Here is a 26,909-nt window from a genome sequence, read left to right on the forward strand (position 1 = left end):
TTCTCTTTCCTCTCGTCCTGACAAAAGCGCTAGAGACTACGCAGGGAGAGATAGCGCGGGGAAAGAAAAAACATACTGCGGGCCTCGTGACCTTGAGCGCTTTTTCTAGTTTTTTTTTTTTTTTCCTTCCGATACTTGGCTTTTCAGTGTGATCGCGCACACATGGGTGGGCAAGTTGCAGCCTCCCCCTGTAAGCCCCGCAACGAACAAGAGCGCTATGCTCAAATCCGCCAATGGCTATTCAAACTGCAGTAACGAGTGATTTCTGAACTTGATCTGTCAGTTGACAAGAAAAAAGAAAACGGTTTTCAGCTGACTTTGAAAATTTATGGTGAATTATGGGCAACATATTGCGCTGCAGTTAAACCTGCTTATAACGAACCTCCATATAACAAATTTCTGAATATAGCGAAACTTTTCTATTCCCCGCCGTCGCTCCATAGGAGCACATGTATTTGCGACCTCTATGTAACATAGTAACTGCGGGAGACAACCTTGATATAATGGATTTTCGCCACGGACACTCTTGGAATTTCGCTCCGCATTTCGGCTTTTTGGTACGAGCATGCATCTTTCGCCGCTGCCCCGCCGCCGCCGAAGTGGTGGCGGCGGGCACGGGGGCTGCGTCTGCGTCAGGCGAGCAGCCCTCCCCCTCCCCCACTCCAAACCAAAATAAAAAAAAACTACTTTCGCGCTTTTAGTTAGCGTCAGGTATATGGGGCCGCGCTGCATATGGAGGGCGCTTTACCAAATAGTTTTCGCGGAAACCGCGCCTGTGTCCGCGTCGTCCGCTCTTCGTTTTCGACGCCATGCACGCGCGCATATGGTGTGTCCCCCGGTGACGTTTTGCTTTGCTATTTTGGTATTGTGATAGCAAATATGTATATGGGCAGTTTCAGCTGGGTTTTTGCAGCCTATGCCTTCGTTCACCGTATATGGATAGTATATGTATATGTACCTAAATATACGGAAACTCAAAAAGAAAAAAAAAAAGCAGCCCGCGCTCGGCGCTCAGCTCGTCAAGACGTGCCAACGGGCGCCTATCTCCCACGCGTACTTTGCCCCGCGAATGCGGAGGGGGGAAAGGAGGGTTAGATGCATGTGCGCGCGCGCTCATCCTTCGGTGGGGAGAATTGCGGGCCTTTGACTTTGACCGGAACGATTGCCTTTGCTCTTTTCACACAGTGCCTTCGCGTTGAAACCGCACTGATACTCACCGAGATAGCAAGCGCGCAAGCGATCGCGACCGCTCTTAATATCAAAGTTCATTATCGCTACTCGAGCGACCCCCCTCCCCTTGTTGCTTCAAGCTCGTTTAAGACAGGTGGTTTACTTTGTTTGAGCATTTGATGGCAGTTCTAACACGCGGGAGATGTTAAGCATTTTCCAGGCGATAGGGATCGGCCGACTCATTTGATTTCTGTTTCAGCAGCGCTCACACGCTTTTACCCACTTGTGAAAGTTACACCTGTGCCACACGGGCGGAGAAAATAGCATTTACCTTCTAATGCCTTCAGATTGAAGGTCATTCGCGCGGTGCCACGCAGATGAACGAAATGGCATTCACCAAAATGCCATTCGTCACCAAATGCCATCGCCAGAACTCATTCGACTGGGAAATGCGTACTCTCGACGCCACAGCTGATGAAGTAACTGTATAAAATGACGTTTGATCCTACTGGAAAAAAACTTTTTGCGTGTTTTATTTACAGTAATCACTTTAAAAACTGCTTAAAAACTTCTCTTCAGCTGGTAGGCGCTGTGAAATAAATGCGCCAGGCGCCATTTTCTTTCTACGCTGCGGATCACACTAGCTTTGGCTCAAGTTGCTACACAGTCGGTTGCGAGGTCAGGAAACAAAGTAACGAACGAAATCTAACGGCAGCGTAATATGCTTATTTATACTTTTATATATTATCGGATGTGTATGAAGCTTGTAAACGCTTGTTTGTTTTTTTATTGCTCCTCATCCGATGGTCACAAGGAAGGTGCTGCGATCGACATCATCAAGTCAAATGTCATTCGCTTTGGACGTGTAGCAGCGCCGCCGGAAAAAATGTCATTGGGGAACTGAATGCCTTCGCTACCGAATGTCATTTTCTATGCCCATGTGGCATGGGTATTACAATGCACAGGGGCAAGTTGTCAATTTGGACTTTTTGCGGAACATGGCGGCGACACCGAGAACCCGCCGAGAGTGTCCATATAATTGCTATCGCAATAATAATGCAGTTTTTTACTGTAAAATGAGTGTTTGGGGTTAGCTCTGCCTTCAGCCCCCCTTTTGTTTTATTTGCACGTTTCTTTTCCTAATTTTCGTACCAAACCTGCATATAACAAAAACCTCTTAGTAATGAATTTTTCTGGGAATTTGTCAATTTCGTTATATCCAGGTTTAACTGTATATTATTAGCCTCGGGTATTCCCGGAAGCCTCAACTACAAAGTGGCAGCATTTTCTGACCATGCTCAAAAAGTATTGCAGGGCCCTTTTAAGTGCCACACCGATCAACCCCTAATTGCGTATTTGCAATTAGGGGTCAAGTTAGAGCACCGTACACTCACCTTGAATACTTCGTCCGACTCGGACTGGCGTGTGCCAAGCGAATCTCTGGCAATCTTTGGAACCTGGCCAGCTGCATATGTTAGAAATGAAAAGGAGAAAAAATATGTTGCACCTCAATCTTGAAGACTAAACCAATATTAATGTTGCACTTATAAAAATTGACTAATGCTTCAAAAATTCATTACAAACAAGTTTTGATTATATGCAACTACGTAAAAAAAATTCAACAAGAAATGCACATATTAAACGAAAAGGAAACTGAAGGCGCTGCTCACCCAAAAGAGGAAAAAAACTGTTCTCCGATATCAATCACTTGATGGATTTTTGCCGTTGTCATGTTCCTAAAAAGTCCAAATTAATTATGTCCTCCTGCACATCGCGAGTTCTACCTGCACATAAAAGCGTGCTAGCGGAGGCAACGAGCGCTGCGGAAGCGGAGATCAAACGAGCCAGCCCTTCACTTGGAGAAGGCAATGACAACATCCTACCCTCCTGCCCCCCCACTCCCACCCCCCCAACAGTATGTTAGACCTGCCATTGAATGGGGGGAGGGTGAGCTTGCTTGTGCAGCACTGAACTTAGATTTTCTACAGTGAAAGCTGTTAAGAGATCACAACTCGGGTCACACGCAGTTGCACGTGTCTGCCGCCGCCCCCAGTGTCCGTAACCACATCGCGAGAAATAAGAAAAAAAAAACTCGCACCAATGAAACAGTGGGGCTTGAACCCGGTTTTGCTAGGTGCCAGCCTAATATTCTACCACTGAGTTACGCCGATGCTTGTAACTTATCAAACTTGCCTTAGGCAGTCATGACCTAGCACTAATGGCACAGTGGGGCTCGAACCCGGGTCCGCTGGGTGCCAGCCCAGTATTCTACCACTGAGTTACGCCGGAGCTTGTAACTTGTCAAACTTGCCTTAGGCAGTCATGACCTAGCACCAATGACACAGTGGGGCTCGAACCCGGGTCCGCTGGGTGCCAGCCCAGTATTCTACCACTGAGCTACTCCGGTGCTTGTGAGTTGTTGTCAAACTTGCCTTAGGCAGGCTTGATGTCGGTAGCGCAATCGTGTAAATACGACTCATAAAGCGTTTTACATCAGTGAAAGAACAACCAGTCGTCGCACAACGCGATTAGTGTAACAAGTGGGCCGCCCAATGCTCCAACCCATTACAAAAGCTTGTTCTTGTTTCCCTATTAACTGTGGCGCATACCCACTTCAACCTTAATTTCTCACCGTTGTCAGCCACTGCATGAACAATTGGCACAACATTTTTTGCAAGTGTTTAGCGGATACCACGCTTCTCAGAAGACTGACGAAAAATAGCATAGCGAATGCTGGCCTACTACCCAAAAGTTTATTATGAACGCCCTAGTGGGTACCAAGCACGTGTGTTTGCAGCAGTTACCCAATGAGTGTTTTGAAAACTCTCTGAAAGGCTGCTCTTCTAGCTTTCGCTGTGAATGTGCTGTGCCTACCGCACTGGCCTAACATTTTTTTTTTAAGGGTGCGGTTGCGATCGTTCGCGCATGTGCCATCTTGATAAGTGTCAGCATATGGCTCATGTACCCTTCGATGTGCTGCGCTCCCAGCAGTAAGTGTGTGAAACATTTCTACCTGGAGCGGCCGCATTCTCTTACACCAGTGTTTTGTAGAGTTACGTGATATCGCACCGAAAAGAGCTAGCTACCAGCCCTACTACGTGGAGCACTAGAATTTGTTGTGAATGTATTAGTCATTTTGCCCTTGCAGTGAAACTGACTTTGTTGCCCTAGTGCTCTCGAGGAATGGCAATCCTGGACAACGAGGCCTCTGAGATTGGCCTAGGCAACAGGACGAAGCGTTGCCAGAATCTCAAAGGCCACAGTCTAACAAACCCACAGCGCAGCACAAGACATCAAGGCGTGGAACAAGTGGGCCTCCAAAGACCTGTCATTGTCCCCATGGCCTTCAACAGTTTCTACCAGCACCTAATCCGACATCTCCTCTGTAGTGACAACACAGTTGTCTGCATAAAAATAAAGAATGCATGGCTCAACATTATTGGAGGCCACTCCACGCGCCAACAGTAAACTCATGAATGCATGCGTAGCATCGAAAATGAAGGGCGAACGACACTACCATAGAATACAACTCAGAAAAGTGCTCTCCATATGAAGAGTGGTCCCACATATGCGGCAACGAGAGCTTGATGTGAAATGACGCAGATTTCTTTTTTTTTTTTCAGTAGCATCAGCTGGTGCCACTTTAACGAAGTGCAGTTCAAAGAGACTTCTGCAGCAACCAAACAACAGTGGTGCTACTAAGTGAAAAGTACTTTTCTTGTTTGCTTGTTTGTTTCAAGGGAGAGGGAAGGCATACTAGGCGCTCACGCTTTCATGGTGGCAAGAGCAGCGTGGGCCCACACGCCCGCCTCGCGCGCACTAACGAGCACTCTCTTCCACCTCGCAGTTGCCGGGGCTTCAGCGTGCTGCCGCCGCTTCGTCATCGGCAAGGCAACCGCAGAAGATGCTCGTACTAAAACGACAAAATTTGTGGCAAAATCACTAGGCTATTGAAGGAGATCAATGGCAAATGCATGAACGATACTGTATCCTTAGTCCTAATGGTTATCGACTGTCGTGCTTCGGTAGTATTGGCAGGGCCTCTCTAGACCTCAGTTGTACGAGACTAAAACCATGAATTGGTCTTCATCTTTGCCTCACAAGAAACACCAAACCAGTTCCTAGAAACAAATATCAAAAGCTAGTCTTCCTACTAATGCAGTCAACAGGCGTGCATAAAGAAAAAGGAAGTCGTGACTCTCTATATCCTGTTGTTTAGGAGAACAAATTTTATACCGTAACTTGTTTGATTTGAAAATGAAGACCCGATTTTCTCTTGAACGTTTTGCGCTAAACTATCTTAAAAAAAGGGAGGGCTTTTAAGTTAAGAGATGACAGCAAAGCATAGCCTTTCAGATTCATTTCTGTTAATTGGGAGGCGTTGTTTGCAAGGTATTGACAAAGACATCCCCTTTCCTTTTCAACTAGGAAAGTAATTGATGGTGAGTGAACATTGAGAATTGTTGCAACAAACCCATTTTTTCACAACCTTACGTCCATTGGAGTGTAGCGAATTCTTTTCATAGCTAAGTACACAGTACACTAAGCATTAGCCCACAACCTTCTTCCTGTGGCATGCTAAAGCCCAAAAATGCTCAATATGCTCAAACCTTGATATAAAGAAGCTAGATATAATGCAATATCAATTATAATGAAATAAATAAACAATAGTCTTTCAATAGACTCAGTGTCAAGATTACACCTTTAAAAAAATTTTTTGAATATAACGAACCTTTTTTTTTTTCCGTGTAAGACGAAACTTTGTTAGAATGAGGTTTGAGTGTAAATGCTTGCCGATCACTTGGCAGTATCCAATGCTTACCACTCCCCTCCTATGACTGTATAAAGGTACAGACTGCTTTAGGTTTCGTCTTCACAAAATGACAAACTTGCTCGAAGATAAGTGCCGAAACCTCTGCACGATTATTAGCGACACCACAATCGCCAAGCTCATCTAGTTTGGTCAGCTGTAGTTCTTTACGTGCAGAGCACACAGCTGTTTTTTCATTTCACTGCCGACAAAATGTGCCTGCCATGGCTGGGATCCAACATGGAACCTCAAACCTAGTAGGGTGATGGCATAAATACCGAATTGAAGTAATCATATCTGGGGTTTTATGTACGAAAACCACAATGTTATCATGAGGCATGACTTAAAAGCAGGGATCTGAAGTGTCAACCATCAGGAGTTCTTTAGTGAGCACTGACATCGCACAGTACATGGGCCTCTAGCATATCATCTACATAAATGTGCGGACATCACGAATGGACAAGATTGAACTTGCAACTTTCAGGTCAGCAGCTGAGCCCCGTAACCACTATACCACAGTGGCAGACTACTGAATTAAAGTGATAGGTGCACAATGGCCGCGCACAAGAACTTACCGAAAGGTGTTGAGGCCTTCACAAGATCCCCGGCAGCTTCTACATCTGAAAGAAGGTCGGGAGAGCTATGTAACAGCCGAACCACTTACTGAAGTTCAACTAAAGCTGCACCACATTGCCCCCGCGCGCTTATTGCTTGTTTTTTATTTTATGTAATCGCGCTTCCTTAACGAAAATTCAGCCAGCTCCATGCGGCCGACGCTGATCAAACAGCAAAGCTGGTGGCCTATTTTGCTTTGCCGGTCATTTTAGCCAATTGAATGAAGTGGGATTTGAATGCAGTGGGGCTTACTGAAAAGGGAATGAAGAGGGTAAGTGCAGTGAGAGCAGTGGGGAGAGTGGTAGTGGACGCAGTGGCGAGTTGTGGGACTTGTGTGAGTAGTGGCACATGCCCATTTACAATCTACGGCAGCTGCTAGATACGAAAGGCTCGACTAAGAACAACTTCGCTGTTAAAGTCTCATTGCCAACACTCAATGCAGGCTGTACCACAATGCATGGTAAGTTCACGATTTGTTTCAGACTGTTTAAGATTACGCACAGGGCGCGAGTAACCAAGTTCATTGTACAGCTAGCGCGAGCACCAGTGATAATGCTGAATGCATTCGATAAGGCCTGTATGAATACATTTCACAGACAAGCAGACTACCAACAACAAATTTCAGTGCTTGCCACCTTCACTGTAATTTGAGTGCTACTCTTTGAACTGGGTGCGAGTTCACCCAATAAAAACATTTCATCTTTTGGCTGAATTGGGTTTCATCATCATCACAACCATACGACAATATGAACTTTTGCACAAAGCCATAGGCAACGCCTCAAATCTTGGGTGCTTCATGCAAACATTTATGAGAACTTTACACAACATTGAGTCCTTTACAGGACATTCTCGCAGCACATTAGTTCAATATAAAATAATGTTACGAGTAACTTATTTATTAAATTATTTACAATGAACCGTGTTCGGTGAACAAGATGGCGACAGTTCATCAACAACCAGCAAGCGACGTAGTCTTTCTCTTTCATGCAGCAAGGTTGTGCCGACTGTTGTGTATCAATATGTATGATCTAGACGAATCACCAACACAATATCCATAAGATACCATGTTGAACAACTGGTCAAGTAACTGATTTTCTAGTGGTATGGCTAAGAGGTAGTTTCTACAAAGTAGTGATCATGGTGATACGATCATCATTTTTTGTTTTGTTTTTTCAACACACATAACTCACTGTGCACAGGCGCCACAATGTGTCACAATAAAAGTAAACTTTTCATTAAGTGTTGACAAAAGCCAAATGATTGCTCAGACTTTGAAGCGAAGCAGTGATGTTAGGATAGCTAGACTAGTAATGCATTTATCAATAGACATCCCAAATGAGGAAGGGCGCGATAGCAGCCAGCATTGATCAAGTTATCTGTTTGCTGACCAATCATTTTTAATCGTCGACTATTGATCGTGAAAAGAGAGGAGTGGACCTGCAACGTGGTGTGGCTGCTTCACAGTGGGCCTTCTGATGCTATGGCCATTCAGCAAAAATGCCTCTTACTTAGGCTTGTGCGAATAAGGAATTTTTGGTTCAAAGCAAATAATGATTTTGGTCAAATAATTTTGATTTGAATCTAATTTGAACAGTACATATATAGCATATTATAAATAAAAATGGGTTTGTTAGTCATGACCTGCTCAATATTTTTCAAAATTTGAAACAAGACCTATGCAAATGCCCTTTTCTTTTTTTTATCAAAGAAAGAAAAAAAGAACTTTCAGTAGTAGCAGGACATGACTTTCAGTAAAATGCTAGTGATAGCCTGTAAAATATGTAATCTTTTAAAATTTGCTACACTTAGAGCATATAAGTCGCTATAATGAGCTTTTAAACAGAAAAATATTTTTAAAAAAGTGTATCAATGCGACAGTAATATCATCATTTAACTTTAAAGTAGGGCTTCACGGAAATGCCAACTCCTCCTGATTATGTGTTCTGATGGTTCAGCATCACTTCACTGCAGCGAAGCCACATTTACAAAATTTACACGCGAACTAAATACACGTTTGTTCAGGTACTTTCACGGCTCAGCATCACTTCACTGCAGTGAAACCACTTTTGCAAAAGTTACATGCGAACTAATATACACTTGTTTAAGTGCTTTAAAGACTTAGCACACCTGCGCTGCATTGAAACCACCTTTACAGAGTGTAACATGTGGACTAGTATGCATTTATTAATTCATCTTGAATTATTCAAAATTTTCAATAATTTAAATTCGATTGGAAGTGAATTCAAATACTGCATTATTTGTTTGAATATTCAAATATTTGCACGCACTTAATGTTACTGATAGCCGCACATATAAAAACCATATTATTATTGAGATGACATTAAAAAAAGCAGGAAATAACGTGAATTCAGAACCAAGCACTCATAAGGTAAAGAACAGGGCCTTTTAGGGGGTTATTTACTACAAGATCGATTATCAACTAAGATGTGCTGGTAAATGAAACAGATAATGTATATCTGAGAGAAAGTGTCAACATTATTCCACTATTCACATGCTATTTCATGGACTAAGCACAAAAAACTAGATATTGTTCCGTACATGTATCATTAACTTTCACAGATATCATTTAAGATGTTTAGAAACAAAGACGACAGACATTTCAGCGGCATGTGTGTACCTATTAAAAAAATTGCTTTAATTATGCGCTATTCGACGTTTCAAGAGAGCTACCCGCAGCGTTTCTGGAACAGACGACTGCCCATTGAATTGCCACCACATTTTTTTGGCCTAGATGTCACGATCCTCTACAGAGAGCGCGTTTTCTTGCTGTTATGTTCGGTGTTGTCGTCGGCCCATAGACGTACGCGTTGGTCGCGGTAGTCCAAAAAGCTCAGACAGCCTCGAACGGTTAAAAACAAGTTTATTCCTATTCGGATGGAGGCGGCGGCCGAACTGACGGGGGAAACGACGGTGGCTCGTTTGCGCCGAGCGGGGGAAGGGGAGGAGTCAACATCTGGAAGCAGTTTCAGCATCCGGTCCTTCGCGAGTTCGGACGCTCGCTCGTGACACAGGGGTGCTTGGAACACAATATCTCCTCCCTCCTTCATTCGTCGCTTGGAAGCGATCTGGGGGCCGCCGTGAGCGCGTGGACGCTCTGGACGCACTAGGAAGAGAAGCCTCCGCTCGCTGGGTGTCGTTTCTCTTGTGTTCAGGGCCGGCAGGCGGCGGCGCCGATTCATCTGGTGCGAGATGCCAGGCTAAGTGGAACAAAGCTTCCGTCGAGGTGGCTGCTTGAATGCGGGGTTCCCTTGGCAAATTACCTGAACGGCGTAGCTGATTAAGGTGGCGGCGTGTGGCCTTTCCACCAATGTCGACGAGCCATGACCGCAAACCTATGCGTTTGAGTGCCGTCTCTTCAACCCAGCCGGGCTTTCTGTGGAACTGGCGGCCGTATATGCGCTGTCCACTTTCAATTCTCCTGCTATGCGGGAGCTTTTCTTCCTCCGACAGTGCTTTCGCTGAGGGCTCCGGGACAATTGCTGTCAGCTGGTTTCTCGTTTCTCGTCCGAACATCAATTTCGCTGGCGTTTGATCAGTAGTGCTTTGAACAGTGTTGTGCTGTCTGAAAAGAAAGCGCGCGATGCGGCGTTGCATTGTCCCAGTCTGGTCTTTAGTAAGGGCGCGCTTTAGCTCAGCCACGTAGCGCTCGGCTTGTCCGTTCGTAGCCGGGTGGTAAGGAGCTGATGTAACAGACGAGACGCCGTTGTCGCTGTAAAGCTCGAGAATCTCCGTGGACACAAATGGAGTGTCGTTGTCCGAGACCACCTTGCGCGGTAGGCCAAACGTTGCAAACAACGACCGCAGAGTGTCGATAACTGCTGCCGATGTCGTTGCAGCCATTTGTTTTACCTCCAGCCACTTGGTGTATGTCTCTACAACCACCAGGAATGAACACCCTTCGATAGGTCCAGCAAAATCAATGTGCAGGGTGTGCCAAGGCGTGTCTGGTCTTTCCCATTCAGGAATAGGGGCTCTTGGCGGGCTCCTGTGGTTGCATTGGCAAGGCTGGCAATCATGAACTGTTAATTCTATATCATGGTCGATACCAGGCCACCACATATAACTGCTGGCGCATTTTTTCATGGCAACAATGCCTCGATGACCTGCGTGGACAAGCGACATGGCCTGTTCGCGAAGTGCCGCTGGAATTACATCTCTTGATCCCAAGGTGACGCAACCCCGATGAGTGCTCAACTCCGCAGCTCGCTTGCGGTAAGCGTTGAAGTGTTCACCCTTTAGCTTCTGCACGTTGCCTTCTTGTATAGCTACGTAGACTTCCTTCAAGACAGTGCACTCCTGCGTTGATGCTGCTACCGTGTCAGCTGTTAGCGGAGGGTTCAGCAGCGCCTCGAACAGAGTATATCACCCGGCGGGGGTGGTTCATCTATTGTGGTGTCTAGCGGCAGGTGGCTTAGTGCGTCGGCGTTCTGGTGTTTCTTCCTCGTGCGATGTACGAGTTCGTAATCGTACGCCGACATCTTGATGCACCATCGTGTCATTCGCGGCGACAATGTCTGTGGCATGGGCTTCTGGGGACCCATAATACCAATAAGGGCCGGTGATCTGTTATGAAAGTCACTTTCCTGCCGGTAATGTAATGTACTGCCGAAAGTGATCTGCTGCGTAGACGATGGCAAGTCCCTCTTTATCTAGCTGGGAATAATTCCTCTCCGCCTGCGATAGGGTGCGCGAAGCAAAAGCGATCGGGGCTTCCCGTCCCTGGTCGTCAACTTGGGAGAGGACTGCTCCCACTCCGTATGGTGATGCGTCACAGGCTAGCAGTAGGGGTCTCCTTTCGTCGTAGTGTCGCAGAACAGTAGACTTGCGAAGTAGTTGCTTAAGGGCAACAAATGACTCTTGGTGGCGTGGCGACCAAGTCCATGGGACTTCTTTCTGCAGGAGCTGATATAGATCGTTGGCCACTGTAGCTCGATGTTCTAAGAACCGGTCGTAGAACGTCAATAGCCCCAAAAACGACTGCAGTTCTTGCTTGTTAGTAGGCGCTCGTGCTTCGGTGATTGCACGCACTTTGTCTTCAGTGGGATGGATACCCTGCGCGTTGTTGCGCCTTTGTGTAGCGTGGTGCGGACTCGGGCCATCCGAGTCCCCGGAGAGGACGAGTAGAGAAGCCGGAGAAGGAGAAAAAAATGTTTATATACAGTATTTACATGGTAGCGTGGTACAACATGAAAAGAGAATCACCCACGAGCGCCTCTGCGCTAGCGTTTTTATACATCGTCCGCCTTCCCAAGATCCCTTGCAAAGATAATTTATGCGCAGGATACTCCAATGAGATCGTCGTCTTCCTCTCCGGCCCCGAAGAGGGAAAGCCAAACACCGCCTCCCTCTGAACCTAGGAAAGGGGGCAAGGCATGCCTAGTTCGCTGTTTGGTGAGGGAGACCCCACGCGCCAGCGTGGCACCACAGTGAGATGACGTGGAATCCCATGCGCAAAGTCGCTCCCTGATGCAGCCAGGTTGACTCAAGCAAGGCAGAATACCCCGTACAGCTGCTGGGTCGACGCTGCTTCGGAGTGTTGCTCTCGGCGGCTGACAAAAGCTTGGCCAACGACTTTTGTGTCAAGAGGAGCCGGCGACGTGGTTTTTCCCGATTGTCCGCGTCCGTCGCCGTCCCGGTGCAGGGTTGACTCATCAACAGCTGCCAGGTGCCAGCAGGCCGCGAAGACCACGTGGAACTTGGGCGAGGCACAACAGCACCCCCGCCGCCAGATGATACATCGGGAGGTCGAGTTGTTCCATGCAGCTCGGCCGGGTCGATGTCGGCGACGTTCCGGCAAGGCTCTTGCTTTCTCGAAGGGCCTGGTCAAACTGGAATGCTCCAAGAGCTGGCCTCTGCGCCCTGCTTCGGTGAAAAGTGGGTGACAAGCTCCAAGAAACGACCTTTGTCAGCCACACACAATGCGACAAGCACCGCGTGCACGCCACTCTCATCGCCAGGCCTCAGATTTTACAAAGCAAACATCTTATCTTAATAACTTAAGCTCAAGGAAACAATGTGCATACCAATCGGGACAAGTGTCCAGTAACTCTTTCATACGTAATTCCATTTGGAATCGAGATAACATTATAATCAAGCTAAACAAGCAAACTGTAGAGCTCGGGACAACGAGGGAGTCAGTAAAAAATTTCTCTATGCCCTCACTGTAACACATTGAAAGAAAAAAAAAAAAAAAGAGTACACATAAACTAGGTAAAGGTAAACAAAAAAAATCAAACAAACCTTCCGCGTTTTTTGACGAGTCACAACGCTCGACTTAGGGCGTCTGCATTTGTATGAAGGCCACCTCTCTTGTAGCGCACCTCGAAATTGTGCTGCTGCAGTGCTATGCTCCATCTGAGCAAACGACCATTCTTAGGTGACATTTGGTGTAACCAGGTTAGTGGAGAGTGATCAGTTTCTATAATAAACTTAGAGCCAGCAACATAGCAGCCTAGTTTTTGTACGGCCCACACAATGCAAGCACATTCTTTTTCCGAAGTGCTATAAGCCTCTTCCCTGCTGCTCAATTTGCGACTCAAATACAAAACCGGCCGCTCCTCTCCACTCTGGTCCGTCTGACATAGCACTGCTCCTAAACCGCGTTCGCTTGCATCACACTGAATAGTGAAAGGTTTTGCAAAATCCGGTGCCCTCAAGACGGGTTTCTCACTCAATGCGTGCTTCAGCTTCTGAAAAGCGTCTTCCTTTTTAGAGTCCCATTGAATGTTCACAGGTTCGGTCTTGCGTAAACTATCTGTCAAAGGGCTGGCAATCTCGGAGTAATTCGGGACGTAATGCTGATAGTAACCTGTGAGGCCGAGGAATGCTCTCATCTCGGTCTTAGTGCTGGGACGACGATAACCGACCACCGCGGCTACCTTGAGTTCGGACGGACGACGACGCCCATTTCCTACAATGTGCCCTAAATAGCTTACTTCAGCACAGCCCAAATGACATTTCTCTCTCTTTACCGTAAGACCTGCATTTTTGATCCGTTCCAAAACCATCCGAAGGTGTTCAACATGGCCTTCCCATTTGTCCGAAAATATCGCCACATCGTCTAGGTAAGGCAGCGCAAATTTCTCGAGCCCGTGGAGAACCTTATCCATCAGGCGGCTGAAACAATACGGTGCGTTCTTGAGCCCAAAGCTCATCATCAAAGGACGAAAAGTGCCCAGGGGTGAGATAAAAGCAGCGTATCGACTCGCGCGCTCTGTCAAAGGGACCTGCCAATACCCCCTAACAAGGTCTAGCGTAGAAATGTATTTCGCCTTAGACACTGTCTCTACCCTCTCTTCAATGTTAGGAATAGGGTAAGTCTGGTCGATTGTTACAGAGTTCAGGCGGCGATAGTCCACGCATGGCCTTGGATCACGGCCCGGAATCTCAACCAAAATCAAAGGCGAGGTGAAATCACTGTCTGCTTCGATGATAACACCTAGGTCGATCATGCGGCGAATTTCGGCCTCTAGTATCTCTCTCTGTCTAGGTGACACCCGATACGGCTTACAGCTGATCGGCTTGTTAACCGTCAGCTCAATGTCGTGCTTAATCACATCCGTTTTGCCTGGCTTCTCGGAGAAAACGGTAGCGAATTCCTGTACTAAAAGCTCTAAATCTTCCTCTTGAGCCTTACTTAGGGTGTTCCCTTTGTCTACCCTATCTGACAATGTGCTGCTGACCGTGCCATCGGAAAGACAAAGGATTTCCGCGCCCTCGTCCTCAGGAACATTGAGTGCAAGGTTTACTACTGCTTTTCGTCGCATGTAGGGTTTCATTAGGTTACTGTGATACACTTTGGGGCATTTCCGGCCCCACTTTACCTCGTAGTTGGTGTCTGAAAGCACTGACATCACTGTCGCTGGTCCCTCCCATTGTACGTCCAGCTTGTTTTTTCTTGAAGGGCACAACAGCATCACCTCATCGCCCACTTTAAAGACTCGCTTTCGAGCTGACTTATCGTAACGGCCTTGGAAAGCGCCTGTGCTGCGCGCATGTTGCTCTCCACCACTTCGCGTGTAGTCCCCAGTCGCCCCAATAAATCCAGTACATAGGAAACCACATTAGGGTCCTCCCCATATCCAGGCCATGACTCTCGTATCAAGTGCAGCGGACCTCTCAAGTTCCTGCCGTAGACAAGTTCAGCCGGACTAAAACCCGTACTCTCGTGTGGGGCCGACCTCAGAGAAAACATCGCAGCTGGTATACACCCCTCCCAGTCACTTTTATGCTCAAAGCACAAAGCTCGCAAAACGCGTTTCATGACCGAGTGCATGCGTTCCACAGGGTTCGACTGTGGATGGTGAATAGAGCTATGCGCGATTTTTATCCCGCAGCGTTCTAGGAATGTAGTCGTAAGGCAGCTTGTGAACACACTTCCGTTGTCACACTGTATCTCCGAGGGAAAACCCACCCGAGAAAAAATAGACAACAATGCGTCCACCACGCATACTGAACTCAACTCTTTCAGTGCGATTGCCTCCGGGAACTTGGTGGCAACGCACAGCGCGGTCAGGACGTACCGATATCCTGATTTAGATGGAGGCAGAGGCCCCACGATGTCAATCACGAGCCGACGAAAGGGTTCTGTGATTATTGGCACTAGTTTCATTGGTGCCTTCCATTTGTCTGTTGATTTTCCTATCCGCTGACAAGTGTCGCATTCACGGACAAACATCTCTACATCCTTCCAGCACCCGGGCCAGTAGAACTCCTGAGCCAGCTTAGCTTTCGTTTTCTTTATACCTAAGTGGCCCGCCCAGGCGTTGCTGTGGGCCAGGTCGAGAATGTTCCGCCGGTATTTTAGTGGAACTACCACTTGGTTGTAGACCCGCCCTTTAGCGTTCTCATACCTGCGATGCAACACCTCGTTTTGGGTGTAGAACGAAACGTTCTTTCTAGAGTTACCTTCCTTATGTATGGCATCTAGCAGCATAGAGAGTGCGAGATCCGCCTTTTGATCGACCACTAGCGTTGCACGGTCGGTTCTGGCTAGCTGACACCAACTGGTGGACGCGGGTGTTAACACCGAGCCTGTCACCAAGTCCTCGTTTTCGGGCGTTAGAGATATTTCCTCGCTGTTGCCGACCATAGCCCCAGTTTCCGTCTCGACAACTCGCATGGCAGACTCATTTTCCGTCGCAACTACCTCAGGTTTTCCTACACTGCCCTCGGACGTCTGTTCCCCAGAGGGTGAGCTGCTCAGCTGTTGCGTCAGCTCGCGCGCCTTCGAACGGGTAAGGGCCATGCAAGCTATTTCGGTGGCAAATGATTCTCCACGTGTTTTTAACATTTCCTCAGACTTATTTGAAAATAGGTAAGGGAAGTGCTCCGGAAGGTTGGCTGAAATTGCTGCTTCCGTACACAATTGGCCGAAAGGGCCCTCGATTACAACCCTCGCTATCGGTAGGCAGACGCTTTGCTTTTCTGCCACTTGCCGAATCCAGGCACACTCTCCTATATAGTCTTCGGAAGATACGCAACTTGGATGCGCTACATCCATTGTGGCCGCCGAGTCCCTCAATACCCTACACATTCGGCCGTTCACTGAGAGTGTCCTCATGTAAGGCTTCAACAGCTTTAAGCTATCCTCTGACTCCTGAATTGTGGCAAATGCCATGTGCCTCTTACAGCTCCTGGCCATGTGGCCCTTTTCTCCGCAGCTGTAGCAAACAACTGGCTTCCGCGCTTCTAACGCATGCGCTATGTCACCCGGCGCCTTTGAACCTGATGAAGGTGCCGCCTTAGTCCCCTCACTGTCCTTTCCCTGCTGACTGTCTAATAACTTGGAATTCTCGGGTTTCCAGTTATTTCTTGCAAACCTCTTGCGTCCCTGGTTTCCCGACCAGCTTTCTACCTTTTCATTTTTTTCCGAAGTTCGTGGTGTACTGCGGAGACTACGGCGTGAGCAGTAATCTTCGGCGAGTTCTGCTGCCCTGTTCATGTCTACGTCTTTCATCCTATCCTGCACCCAAAGCCTTACCTCCTCGGGAATTCCCCGGTAAAACTGCTCAAGTACCATCAACTCAATGACCTTGTCATGGTTGCCATAGACTTGCGCGCTTTTGAGCCATTCTTCAAAGTTGGCTCTACTTTGGTAGGCATAGTCTGAATGAGATTCGTTGCCCCTCTTAGAGTGCCTGAACCGCAGGCGGAAAGCCTCTGTCGATAGGCGACATTTTCGTAGCAATGCAGCCTTTACCCTGTCATACACCTCGGAGTCCTCTTTATTCATTCTTGCGATAACATCGGACACTTCGCCTGGTAGTACGCATATCAGTTTTTGTGGCCAAGTCTCCCTACTAAACCCTGCATTTTCGCATGCTCGCTCAAAATGCACGAGGTATAATGCAATGTCGTCACCCGCCTTGAAGGTGTGGATTAGATCCTTTATCTTTGATTCTCCACCCCCTGAATTTCGATTTCCCACGGACATACGAAGCTCCAGTTCTTTCAGACGGATTTCATGTTCTTTATCCTCGCGATCCCTCCTTATTTCCTCCTCTCTCTGTTCACGGGCTAAGCGCTCACGCTCCTCTTTCTTTGCCAAAATGGTTTCTCTGGCCTCAATGGCCTCTTCTAAACTCACTTCCTCTTTTCCCAAGTGCTCCAAAATTTGTTGTTTTCTTTTAACCGAGCCGACCGAAATATTCAGCTCCTGACAAATTTCGAGGAGTTCTTGGACCTTAAACTTCTCCATCTTAGATATGCACACCGTTTCTCTTCTAAGGTAATTTTGCCCACGAGCCACCCAATTCTTGGTCTGCGAATCAAAATTTACCACAATCACCCTACCACGTTACCGACCATCTGCGCTAACGAGTCTGGCGAAAAGAAGAGCAAACACGCGGCACTCACCACTTCGATGCAGCCGACGCAGGCGAATCCCATAAGCTGCCAGCCACTGTTGCGCCTTTGTGTAGCGTGGTGCGGACTCGGGCCATCCGAGTCCCCGGAGAGGACGAGTAGAGAAGCCGGAGAAGGAGAAAAAAATGTTTATATACAGTATTTACATGGTAGCGTGGTACAACATGAAAAGAGAATCACCCACGAGCGCCTCTGCGCTAGCGTTTTTATACATCGTCCGCCTTCCCAAGATCCCTTGCAAAGATAATTTATGCGCAGGATACTCCAATGAGATCGTCGTCTTCCTCTCCGGCCCCGAAGAGGGAAAGCCAAACACCGCCTCCCTCTGAACCTAGGAAAGGGGGCAAGGCATGCCTATTTCGCTGTTTGGTGAGGGAGACCCCACGCGCCAGCGTGGCACCACAGTGAGATGACGTGGAATCCCATGCGCAAAGTCGCTCCCTGATGCAGCCAGGTTGACTCAAGCAAGGCAGAATACCCCGTACAGCTGCTGGGTCGACGCTGCTTCGGAGTGTTGCTCTCGGCGGCTGACAAAAGCTTGGCCAACGACTTTTGTGTCAAGAGGAGCCGGCGACGTGGTTTTTCCCGATTGTCCGCGTCCGTCGCCGTCCCGGTGCAGGGTTGACTCATCAACAGCTGCCAGGTGCCAGCAGGCCGCGAAGACCACGTGGAACTTGGGCGAGGCACAACAGCGTCAATTTGATGTCAAAGAAACTTCACTTCAGGCACCGCAAAAACACATTTTTCTTTACTTATGCGCAAATTAGCATTTGCTAGCCTTTCCAAAATGAGCTCCAAGCGTTCTGTGTGCTCTTCATTGGAGGCGCCACCGACAATAACATCGTCCAAGTAGACGCAAACACCTGGGATCCCGCTAAGTGTAGTCTCCATAAATTTCTGGAAGATTGCTGGCGCTGCAGATATTCCGAATGGTAGCCCTTTAACTTTGTAAAGACCCTTAATAGTGTTTATTGTGAGCAGTTCAGACGTTGATTCGCTCACCTTCAGCTGCTGGTAGGCTTGTGTCAAGTCCAAGGTGCTGAAGATTTTTCCACCACGAAGCGTGCTAAAAACCTCTTCCGGTGTCGGCAGTGGGTAGGAAGATGCTTTTGTCGCCAGTTTGACAGTGCTCCGGTAGTCTCCGCAGAGGCATAGAATACCGTTCTTCTTTTGGACGACAACGAGTGGTGTAGCCCATTCCGAATGTTGCGTCGGTTCGATGATCCCTTGTTCCTGAAGTCGGTCAAGCTCATTCTCGACTGACGTTCGTAGGGCGAAAGGCACCGACCTAGCTTTCAAAAATTTCGGCGTCGCATCCTCCCGCAGCTCCAGTGTGACTGGAGGTCCGTTGTTCCCTGGTATTTCTTCGGAGAAATACCGCTTTGTACTTATGAAGCTGCTCCACTGACGGATAATTGGGTGTGTGGTGAACTCCGCCAATGACCACTCCAAGGGAGGTGAACCAATTTCGTCCTAAAAGGCTTGATCCAGAACCGTGGACGACTAGCAAGGGGAGCTGATGGGTCTGCCCGTTGTAGTACACGTCTCCGTTGGCACAGCCCAGCAGTGGAAGGGAATGTCCGGACCACGTTCTCAGCTGCATGTCGTCTTGCTGGAAAGCTGGCGCGTTCTCACGCCAAGTAGCGCGAAAAGTGTCCTCCCTGATGAGCGTACATGCTGCTCCGGAATCCACCTCAAACCTGATAGGGCGCTGGTGTACCATAATATCAGTTGTAATCTTCGGTCTCGTTCCGAGGTTCACAACGGCGTTTAAGTCATGTAGTGCCGATGACGTTAGTGCTGTTCAGCTTGTATCCTGCGTCTGGCCCTCCTGTGCATCGACATTGTTGTTCCGTTGCACTGAAGTCTTCGGTCCGGGCTGTTTGCGCTTCGAGATGCATGCCCTTTCAATGTGTCCCAGTTTTTGGCAAAAATTGCAGGTCGCTGTCTTGTATCGACATACCTGGGGATCGTGCTTGTCGTCGCATCGCCAACAGCGCTGTGTCTTTCTGCTTGATTTCGCCTTAGACGTGGAATGACCTGACTGCTGACTGGTGCGATGCACCGGCTCGACGTTCCGTCGAATATCCCTCTGCTGGTGACCGGCACTCTCCGCTCGTTGGGCGATGTCGTAGGCTTTGGAGAAGGTGAGACCCGTCTCCGCGAACAGGCGTTGTTGTAGGCCTGCGTCACGCAGTCCGCACACAAAATGGTCACGCAACATAACGTCCAAGGGGAGCATAGTGGTGTTAACAGGTGTGGCAGTCGATCCTCCCTCCTGCGCAGTAGCTGCAGTTGTCGCGGTCAACGTCCCGAAATTGCAGTCAGCAGCGAGCTTTTTGAGAGCCGCTACGTATTCGGCCACTTTTTCGCCTTCCAGTTGGTCTCGCCGTTGGAAGCGGGCTCGACAGTAGACCTCCGATGGCCTTGGATCATAGTGCTCTTGTAGCGCTGCTACGATGTCGTCGTAGTCAACGGCTGCTGGAGTGCGTGGCTGAATCAGGGCACAGACTGTGTCGTATGTCTGCTCCCCACACAGCGTTAGCAGGTTGGCCCTCTTCATTGCTGCATCAGTGATGTTGTTAGCCTCGAAGTAAAGTTGCAGGCGTCCAAACCACGATGACCACGATGAGCCGTTGAATTCGGGTAGCCGATTTGGGAGCCCGTGCGTAGCCATAGCTTGTAGCTTGTCAATATCGTTGCGTAGCAATGGTCCAAATCCACTTCCTCGTCGCCACTATTATGTCCGGTGTTGTCGTCGGCCCATAGACGTACGCCTTGGTCGCGGTAGTCCAAAAAGCTCAGACAGCCTCGAACGGTTAAAAACAAGTTTATTCTTATTCGGACGGAGGCGGCAGCCGAACTTACGGGGAAAACGACGGTGGCTCGTTAGCGCCGAGCGGGGAAAGGGGAGGAGTCAACATCTGGAAGCAGTTTCAGCATCCGGTCCTTCGCGGGTTCGGAGGCTCGCTCGTGACACAAGGGTGCTTGGAACACAACACTTGCCGAGCCAACTTGCACGACAGAAGCTGCATCGGCATCATGGCTTACTTGTGTGGGGGTGCTGACATCCCCCCTGTAAAGTTGTCTGCGCCGCGTGCGCACGTGTCTCGCCCCAAGGCTTTGTTTCGGTGGTGACCACCACCGGGCGATAGATGGCGTTGTGTTCGCTTTGAGTACCACTGTTGGTAGAGTGGTAGCGCCGGCGGTGGTCCCCTGGCGGATGGCAGGCCTTGGTGGTGGGCGAGCGTTGAGCGAGCCTCTTCTGCGCGTGGCGGCTGCCGCGAACGGTTGTCTGTAGCGTGGGTCCCCGGTGCTCGGCACCGCGGGCTTCGCGCCGGGGTCCCACGTGGAAAGTCAGGCGTTGGCGACGCCGCCTTGGGTATGTGTTAGTGTGTTGGGTGTGTTAGTGTGTGTTTATCATGTTATTGTGTGTTTAGTGTGTCACTGCGTTATGTTGTTTGTATGGTAACGCGTTAATTGAAATTAGTGTATCATTCGGCGGACGATATCGTCGTCTAAATTAGTTAATAAATGTATGTATGTTGTGTGCTTTGTACCGAACCGCGTCAGCTGTGTCCGTTCACTCCAAGAGCGTGGCGTGGTGATGCGCACGTTCGCCTCGCCGAGACCCCACACTTGGGATGCATGCACGAGCATTTCTTACATGAAGAAAATCCTTAGCCTGTGGCTGAAACTTTTGCAGCCCCGAGATCAAGCTGTACATATCCCGACGCCAGAGGTATGGTTGATTGCCAGTGATACACTTAAATCTCAATGTAACGAACCTGGATATAGTGAAATATCAATTATAACAAAGTAACTGAAGAATATTTTTGCAATCAATGTAATGTTATGAATATGCCTTTAAATAAATTTTTTAATATAATGAACTTATTTTCATTTAAAATGCAACTTCACTATAAAGAGGTTTGATTGCACTATTTACCACCAAACCCAAGACTGGCGCAATTTGGCATCGATATTATCAGGACAGCACAGTGAATCTGATTTGGCACACTTTGGTGCAGAAGTGAAATCCCAGTCTATGTCTTCAGAACTGCATTGCTGTCATATACGACTGCATTGTCAACAGTGTACTCATGATGCACAGCTCCCAAGGGAGACAGGTTTGTTTTCACTGTGCATGTGGACCTCACGCACATTTACTAAAATTCATGCCATGTGCAATTATGTAACTCGCAACCGTGATTTCTTCGAAAGCAGATGCAGAGCTTAGGGTCGTTTGACTTCGCAATGAGCTCGTTGCATTAGGAAGACATAGGAGGCTTCTGAGAGTGAAAATTGTGAGCCTTTCTACTCTAAGGATGGATGGCGACTTTCTGCACAACGCCGACACAGAATTTCGAACCAATGGCCGGTCACACACACCCTGCTACTCCATCACTAATATCTGTCCAGAGTCCCTTTTTTTGAATTTAATGCATGCTCCTTTAATCTTTTCTGTGTGAGCAGCATTTTCACCACAAGAGACTTGTCCGGCGCTCCGAATGCACGGTCTTAAAGAGATAGTGAACAAAATTTTCGCCGCTGACATATTCAGCCAAAGTGAAAGGTGTTAAAATCGACAAACAGAACCTTCAATTTCAGCCAGAGACTAGAGGAAAGTAATAAGTTTAATGCATTTTAAAATGTCCTGACAAGTAGCCGCATCGTGAACTAGGGTAGGTAGCACTAGGCGATACTGTGTGCACCGGAAACTGACATGACAAAAATGCAGCCATCGCCCGTGTCTCTCAACCCGCTCAGCTCCCACAATGGTTTCTAGAACCACTACGAACGTTACGGGCAGTAAACAATGCTCCCAACTGAGGTAATGCCCTTAAGAGTGGGGCACGTTTCATGTCTCTGCCAAAGAGGAAGAGCAGGATGTTATAAAGAGATGGAGAAAGAGAAGTGGCCGAAAAGAAAAACATGCACCTCGAGTTCAACACAGAAAATGTGATGTCACGGCTTGCGTGGGCGTGCAGTCGCCGCATGCTCATCATTCTCCAAAACTACAGCCAACCGTTGAAAAAAAACAAAAGACATGAGCTGAACTTTTCCTTAGATTAGTTGGTATTTCTCACTGTACGTCAGTCTGCTGCTAGTAAAAGCCACACACACACGAGACACCCATGACGTCCTGCTGCCCATGTCGTCGCCTTCGTGTCATGTGTGCGTGGCTTTTACTAGCGGCAGAATGACATGCAGTTCAAAATCATGCGAAACAAACTCTGTTTAATCAGAACAGTGAGGTCTTCCCAGAAGAATCTCATCCTTGCCAAACTGACACCGAACAATTTTGAACGAGTGTGGCTCATCCGCTTGACAAAAAAGCTTTTCATTATTAGAATGAGCATATCGGAATGATGAAATTAATCTCACAATGCTGAGAATTCTCTTTTTTTTTTTTTTGTTAATGACAAGCAGGTAGTCCACACTGGTACAGTGAAATCTCGGTAGAACGAATCTCACATTAATGAACTTTTCAGATCAACGAACTTTTAAAAATCTCATGTTGACTGCTAATAGTTTCAATGTAGAATTATTTCACTACTAGGTACTTCAGAATACCGAACTTTTCAGAATAACGAGCGTTAATTTAGTTCCACGTTATATTAACAACACCTCAGTACTGCGATATCCGTCGAGACTACAGGAGCGGTACGCAAGCAGACGACAAAGCGAACGGCCACCTTGCTTTTCGGAAGACGCGCGACAATGCGGAGAAAAAAAAAAACGAAAAAGCGACTTTCTTTTTTGTTGTTGTTGAAACGCCGACGCTGCAGGTTTACAAGCGGGCGCAGAGGCAAGGGCAACACAGGAGGGCAAGGTCAGCGAGGCAGAGTGGGAGTTGCGGAGCAGGAAGCATGGGCGCGGAAAACCAGAGACAGCGAGAGAGCAGAAAACGAAACACGAGGAATTTTTTGTTTTAGCACTTTTTTTTCTTTGAAAGAGGTGATGACAGTTTTCTGGAGGCCTTGTTTTTTTCAGTCGGGTTCATTTCTTTTCGGTGATTACTTATCCCGACCGCAAAGCAAGCCGGTGTTCGCGCTGCGGCGATACTATAAATGAGTTCACCTCTGCTTACGACGAAGAAGCGAAAGGAGTTTTCGCTAAGCGAGACAATAGATATTCTTCGGTAACTGGAAGGCAAAAAGCAGGCTGTTGTGACCAAAGAACCGAATCACACCGCAGGAATTAGGATGAGCTGGAGGCTTTCGCGCTGCAAAGTTTATGCTGCTGGCGTCAAAAAAAGAAAGAAATCACTTTTTAAAGTAAACGTGCATTTTTTGGTGTTTACTTGTGTCTGCGTTTTTTTCTCGTGAAACGAGTCTCACCATTGTAAAGGTAAGTTGTTTTGGTCGGTGAAAAATAAGTATTTATGGTTAATTTTCGAGTGTTCACTATAACGACCTTTCAAAATAACGAACGAATTTCCGCAGTCCCCTAAAGTTCACCATACCGAGATTTCACTGTAATTTAAAATAACCTTCTCTACAACAATTTTACTTAAGGGGTTTTTTTTCCCCTTTTTTTTTTTGAAGGGGTACTGGCACAAAAATTGGGCTCGCATTTTTTTTGCCGCAATGTGTTGCTGGGGGCCGGTTAGACACAACACAACACATTGTTTGGTGCAGTACGTGACAGATAATTATTTACAGGCCCCTCATTATAGACCAGTTTCAGTTTTGGTTTGAGAGAGCTCCAAAAACTAGACGCCGCTGGGTGCAACTATTGCCACGTAGTGTGTTCAGCCCTCGAACGCGTCATCACACAAAGCTGTGACGCATTTCCCCCCGGTCCACATCAAGAATTCCTTTCTAATAGCCATCAGGACTGAAGTGTTGCCAAACACAAAACTTAAAACGTGTGCGCCGCAATTGTATAAACTGCTGGAACAATCGCGGCAAAAAAAAAGAAAAGGCAGCTATGACATAATCACAACTTGTTTTATTGACGGCAGAGTGATGACGAGGAGTAAGTAAGGGAGTCCCCAGGGGGTCCCTTTAGACAGAGTCAGTACATTCAAAATTCTGACTTGAAAATTGCTGTAATATGCCTTCCAAGCTACTCGCTGTTGATATTTTGCAGATGGTTCACGCATGTTCACGGGAACTAATCCCAAAGGCTATCTCATCCGCGAAACTTTGTGTCAGTACCCCTTAACGGGAAAGACTTACTTTCTAGAAGAAGACTATTCAATGCAAACTTTTAAAACAGTAGTTACCCAAAATCAGAAACAGTAGAAACCTAAAAATCATAACGGTTAAGGGCAGGTAAAAAAAGCCCATCAGAGATTGAGATTTGGTTATGCACTCAAACCACATAGTGAAGGATGCTGCAAGACTATAATTGCAGTGTGTGGTACAATGCTTTTATTTATTTATTTATTTATTTATTTACAATACTGCCACTCTCATCCGAGAGCATAGCAGGAGGGCATACATATGTGTGTACAAGAAACATGTGAATCTGCAGGCTTGATTCATGAGGAAGAACAAATAAGAACATATGCACACAAAGACAGAATAATTGCCCAACTTTACGCATAATCACGCCTATATTACAAGCTGTAGTAACAAAAAGAAGAAATAAACCAAAGAAACAAGTCCATCAAAAAAGGTAAGAATAGTTCCAATACAAGGCTGCAGCAACGAAATACACAAGAAATTAACAGATTTGTAAGCTGGAAATGCTACACGTGTGCTGTTCGATTAGCGCAACAATAAGTCTTATTATTTATAAAAAATAATAAGACTTGAAGAATCATTTGTTAAACAAATGCATACAGAATCAGCACACTTTTATTCGTGATTTTCTTAGAATCCTTCGTAATTCGACACTATGTTAAGACATTTTTCTTGGTTCTATGAAAAGTGAAACAATTATCTGTATAGCTGTATATCTATTTTACATTTTTACACTTTTAAGATTTTTAGTTGCATGGTCGGAGAGAATCAAGTGAAAATTTCCCTAGAGCAGAACTCACGCTCCACAATATTTGACACGTCGTGCACGCCGCACTCACCGGAATCGAGGGAAAACCGGATGGGAGGACAGAGTTCCTGCCGGGGCTGATAAGAGGTGGTGGTGGCCGCTTCGCTCGCACAGGCCTTCACAAATGCCATCATCTGCGTGCAAACGCCACCTGTTTCGAAGTGTGGCACCTACTGTCTGAGACAAGCTAAAATAACGCACTGACAAATGTCCCCAGTCTCCGTTTTGTAGGTGACACCAATGCTCTACTCTTTTTTATCTTTTCTTGCGTGGCTGCCTTGGCTTCTCTGGCTTGAATATGTTTGCTGTTATCGGACATATAATTTTTTTCACTTCTTTTGTATATCGAGGGCGTACTGAGTGGTTTAAGAATTTTTGACGACGCATCTTTTTTAGCAACCAGTGGTCACAACATCTTTCATCGGTTCCTTTCGTCATGTTATCTTTCTGTCGTTTCAATGCGTGCCACAAAGAAGGCTTTGCGTTTGAAGTAATAAATCAGTTGAGAGTTCAGTGCTGCATGTGTGCGTTGTAGCGAAATGGTGCTGTTGCTAGTAAAGAGATGCACAATCAACTCGCAGGGTCGTATCAGTTTCGACGATGCCCGAGTCTTTGACACAGATGGTAGCCCCACAAAAAGACAAGTTTTTAGAGTTCTGGAATATTCAAACAACACATGGAAATATTAAACGATCAACTGGAACCTAATAAAATGTATACGTGCACGGTCTGTGGATCCAGTGACAAAAACACCCCAGCAAAAAAGGAACGACGAGAAGAAGAACATTGGGTAGGGGGACACCACCAACAAAAAGTAGCTTATTTTGGAGCAGGCCAAACAGTCACCCCTGAAGAAGAGATTGAATCAGCCCTGAAACGTCAGGTCAAAGTTTTTAAATTTTAACTTTATAAACTAAAGAATATAAGTTTCTTTTACCCATATAGGTTAATAATAATAATATCTGGGGTTTAACATCTCAATACCACCATGATTATTCCTATGCGTTCCAGTTGAACATCCTCACCTCTGCCTCCACTTCCTGGTTTCGCATGGTGGCCACAGCCAAGACCGTTTTGGAGTGGGCGTTAAACACGCTGGGCGGAGTCTGTCTGGTGTTGCGTAGGTCGTAGAGGTAAACACGCCCAGACGTGCCTCCAGCCAGGACACGTTGCCCATCGGGCAGAAATGCCACCGATTCCAGGGTCTCCGGTGTGGCCACACTTGCCTCCTTACTGCACAACGCGGCACATGAAACAGTTATGTAGGTCAGTTTTGATGCCGGACCTGCTAAAAAATGACAACAGTGTAGCACTGAGGTTCACCATTCATCTTGTCATGTGCCGAGAAGGCTTGTGCAAATAGTGAATTTTAGGTTCAAAGCGAACTCGAACTAAAGTATGCTTTAGGTTGAATAACTTCGAA

The 26,909-nt window shown here is 47.1% G+C and overlaps 1 protein-coding gene across 2 annotated transcripts in view; it reads right to left on the reverse strand.

Annotated features, from left to right (window-relative positions):
• Window positions 1-26,909, reverse strand: part of LOC119163182 (WD repeat-containing protein Grip71) — a 119,586-nt gene that overhangs the window by 39,736 nt on the left and 52,941 nt on the right. For both annotated transcript variants that reach the window (XM_075885525.1, XM_075885526.1), the window contains 4 exons: window positions 26,512-26,719; window positions 25,518-25,620; window positions 6,556-6,600; window positions 2,565-2,635 (listed from right to left, as the gene is read on the reverse strand). In XM_075885525.1, coding sequence (XP_075741640.1) covers window positions 2,565-2,635; window positions 6,556-6,600; window positions 25,518-25,620; window positions 26,512-26,719 — 427 coding nt within the window. The remainder of the gene's footprint in view (window positions 1-2,564; window positions 2,636-6,555; window positions 6,601-25,517; window positions 25,621-26,511; window positions 26,720-26,909) is intronic.

The sequence above is a fragment of the Rhipicephalus microplus genome, unplaced genomic scaffold (assembly GCF_043290135.1).
Source record: "Rhipicephalus microplus isolate Deutch F79 unplaced genomic scaffold, USDA_Rmic scaffold_182, whole genome shotgun sequence".
Lineage (NCBI taxonomy): Eukaryota > Metazoa > Arthropoda > Arachnida > Ixodida > Ixodidae > Rhipicephalus > Rhipicephalus microplus.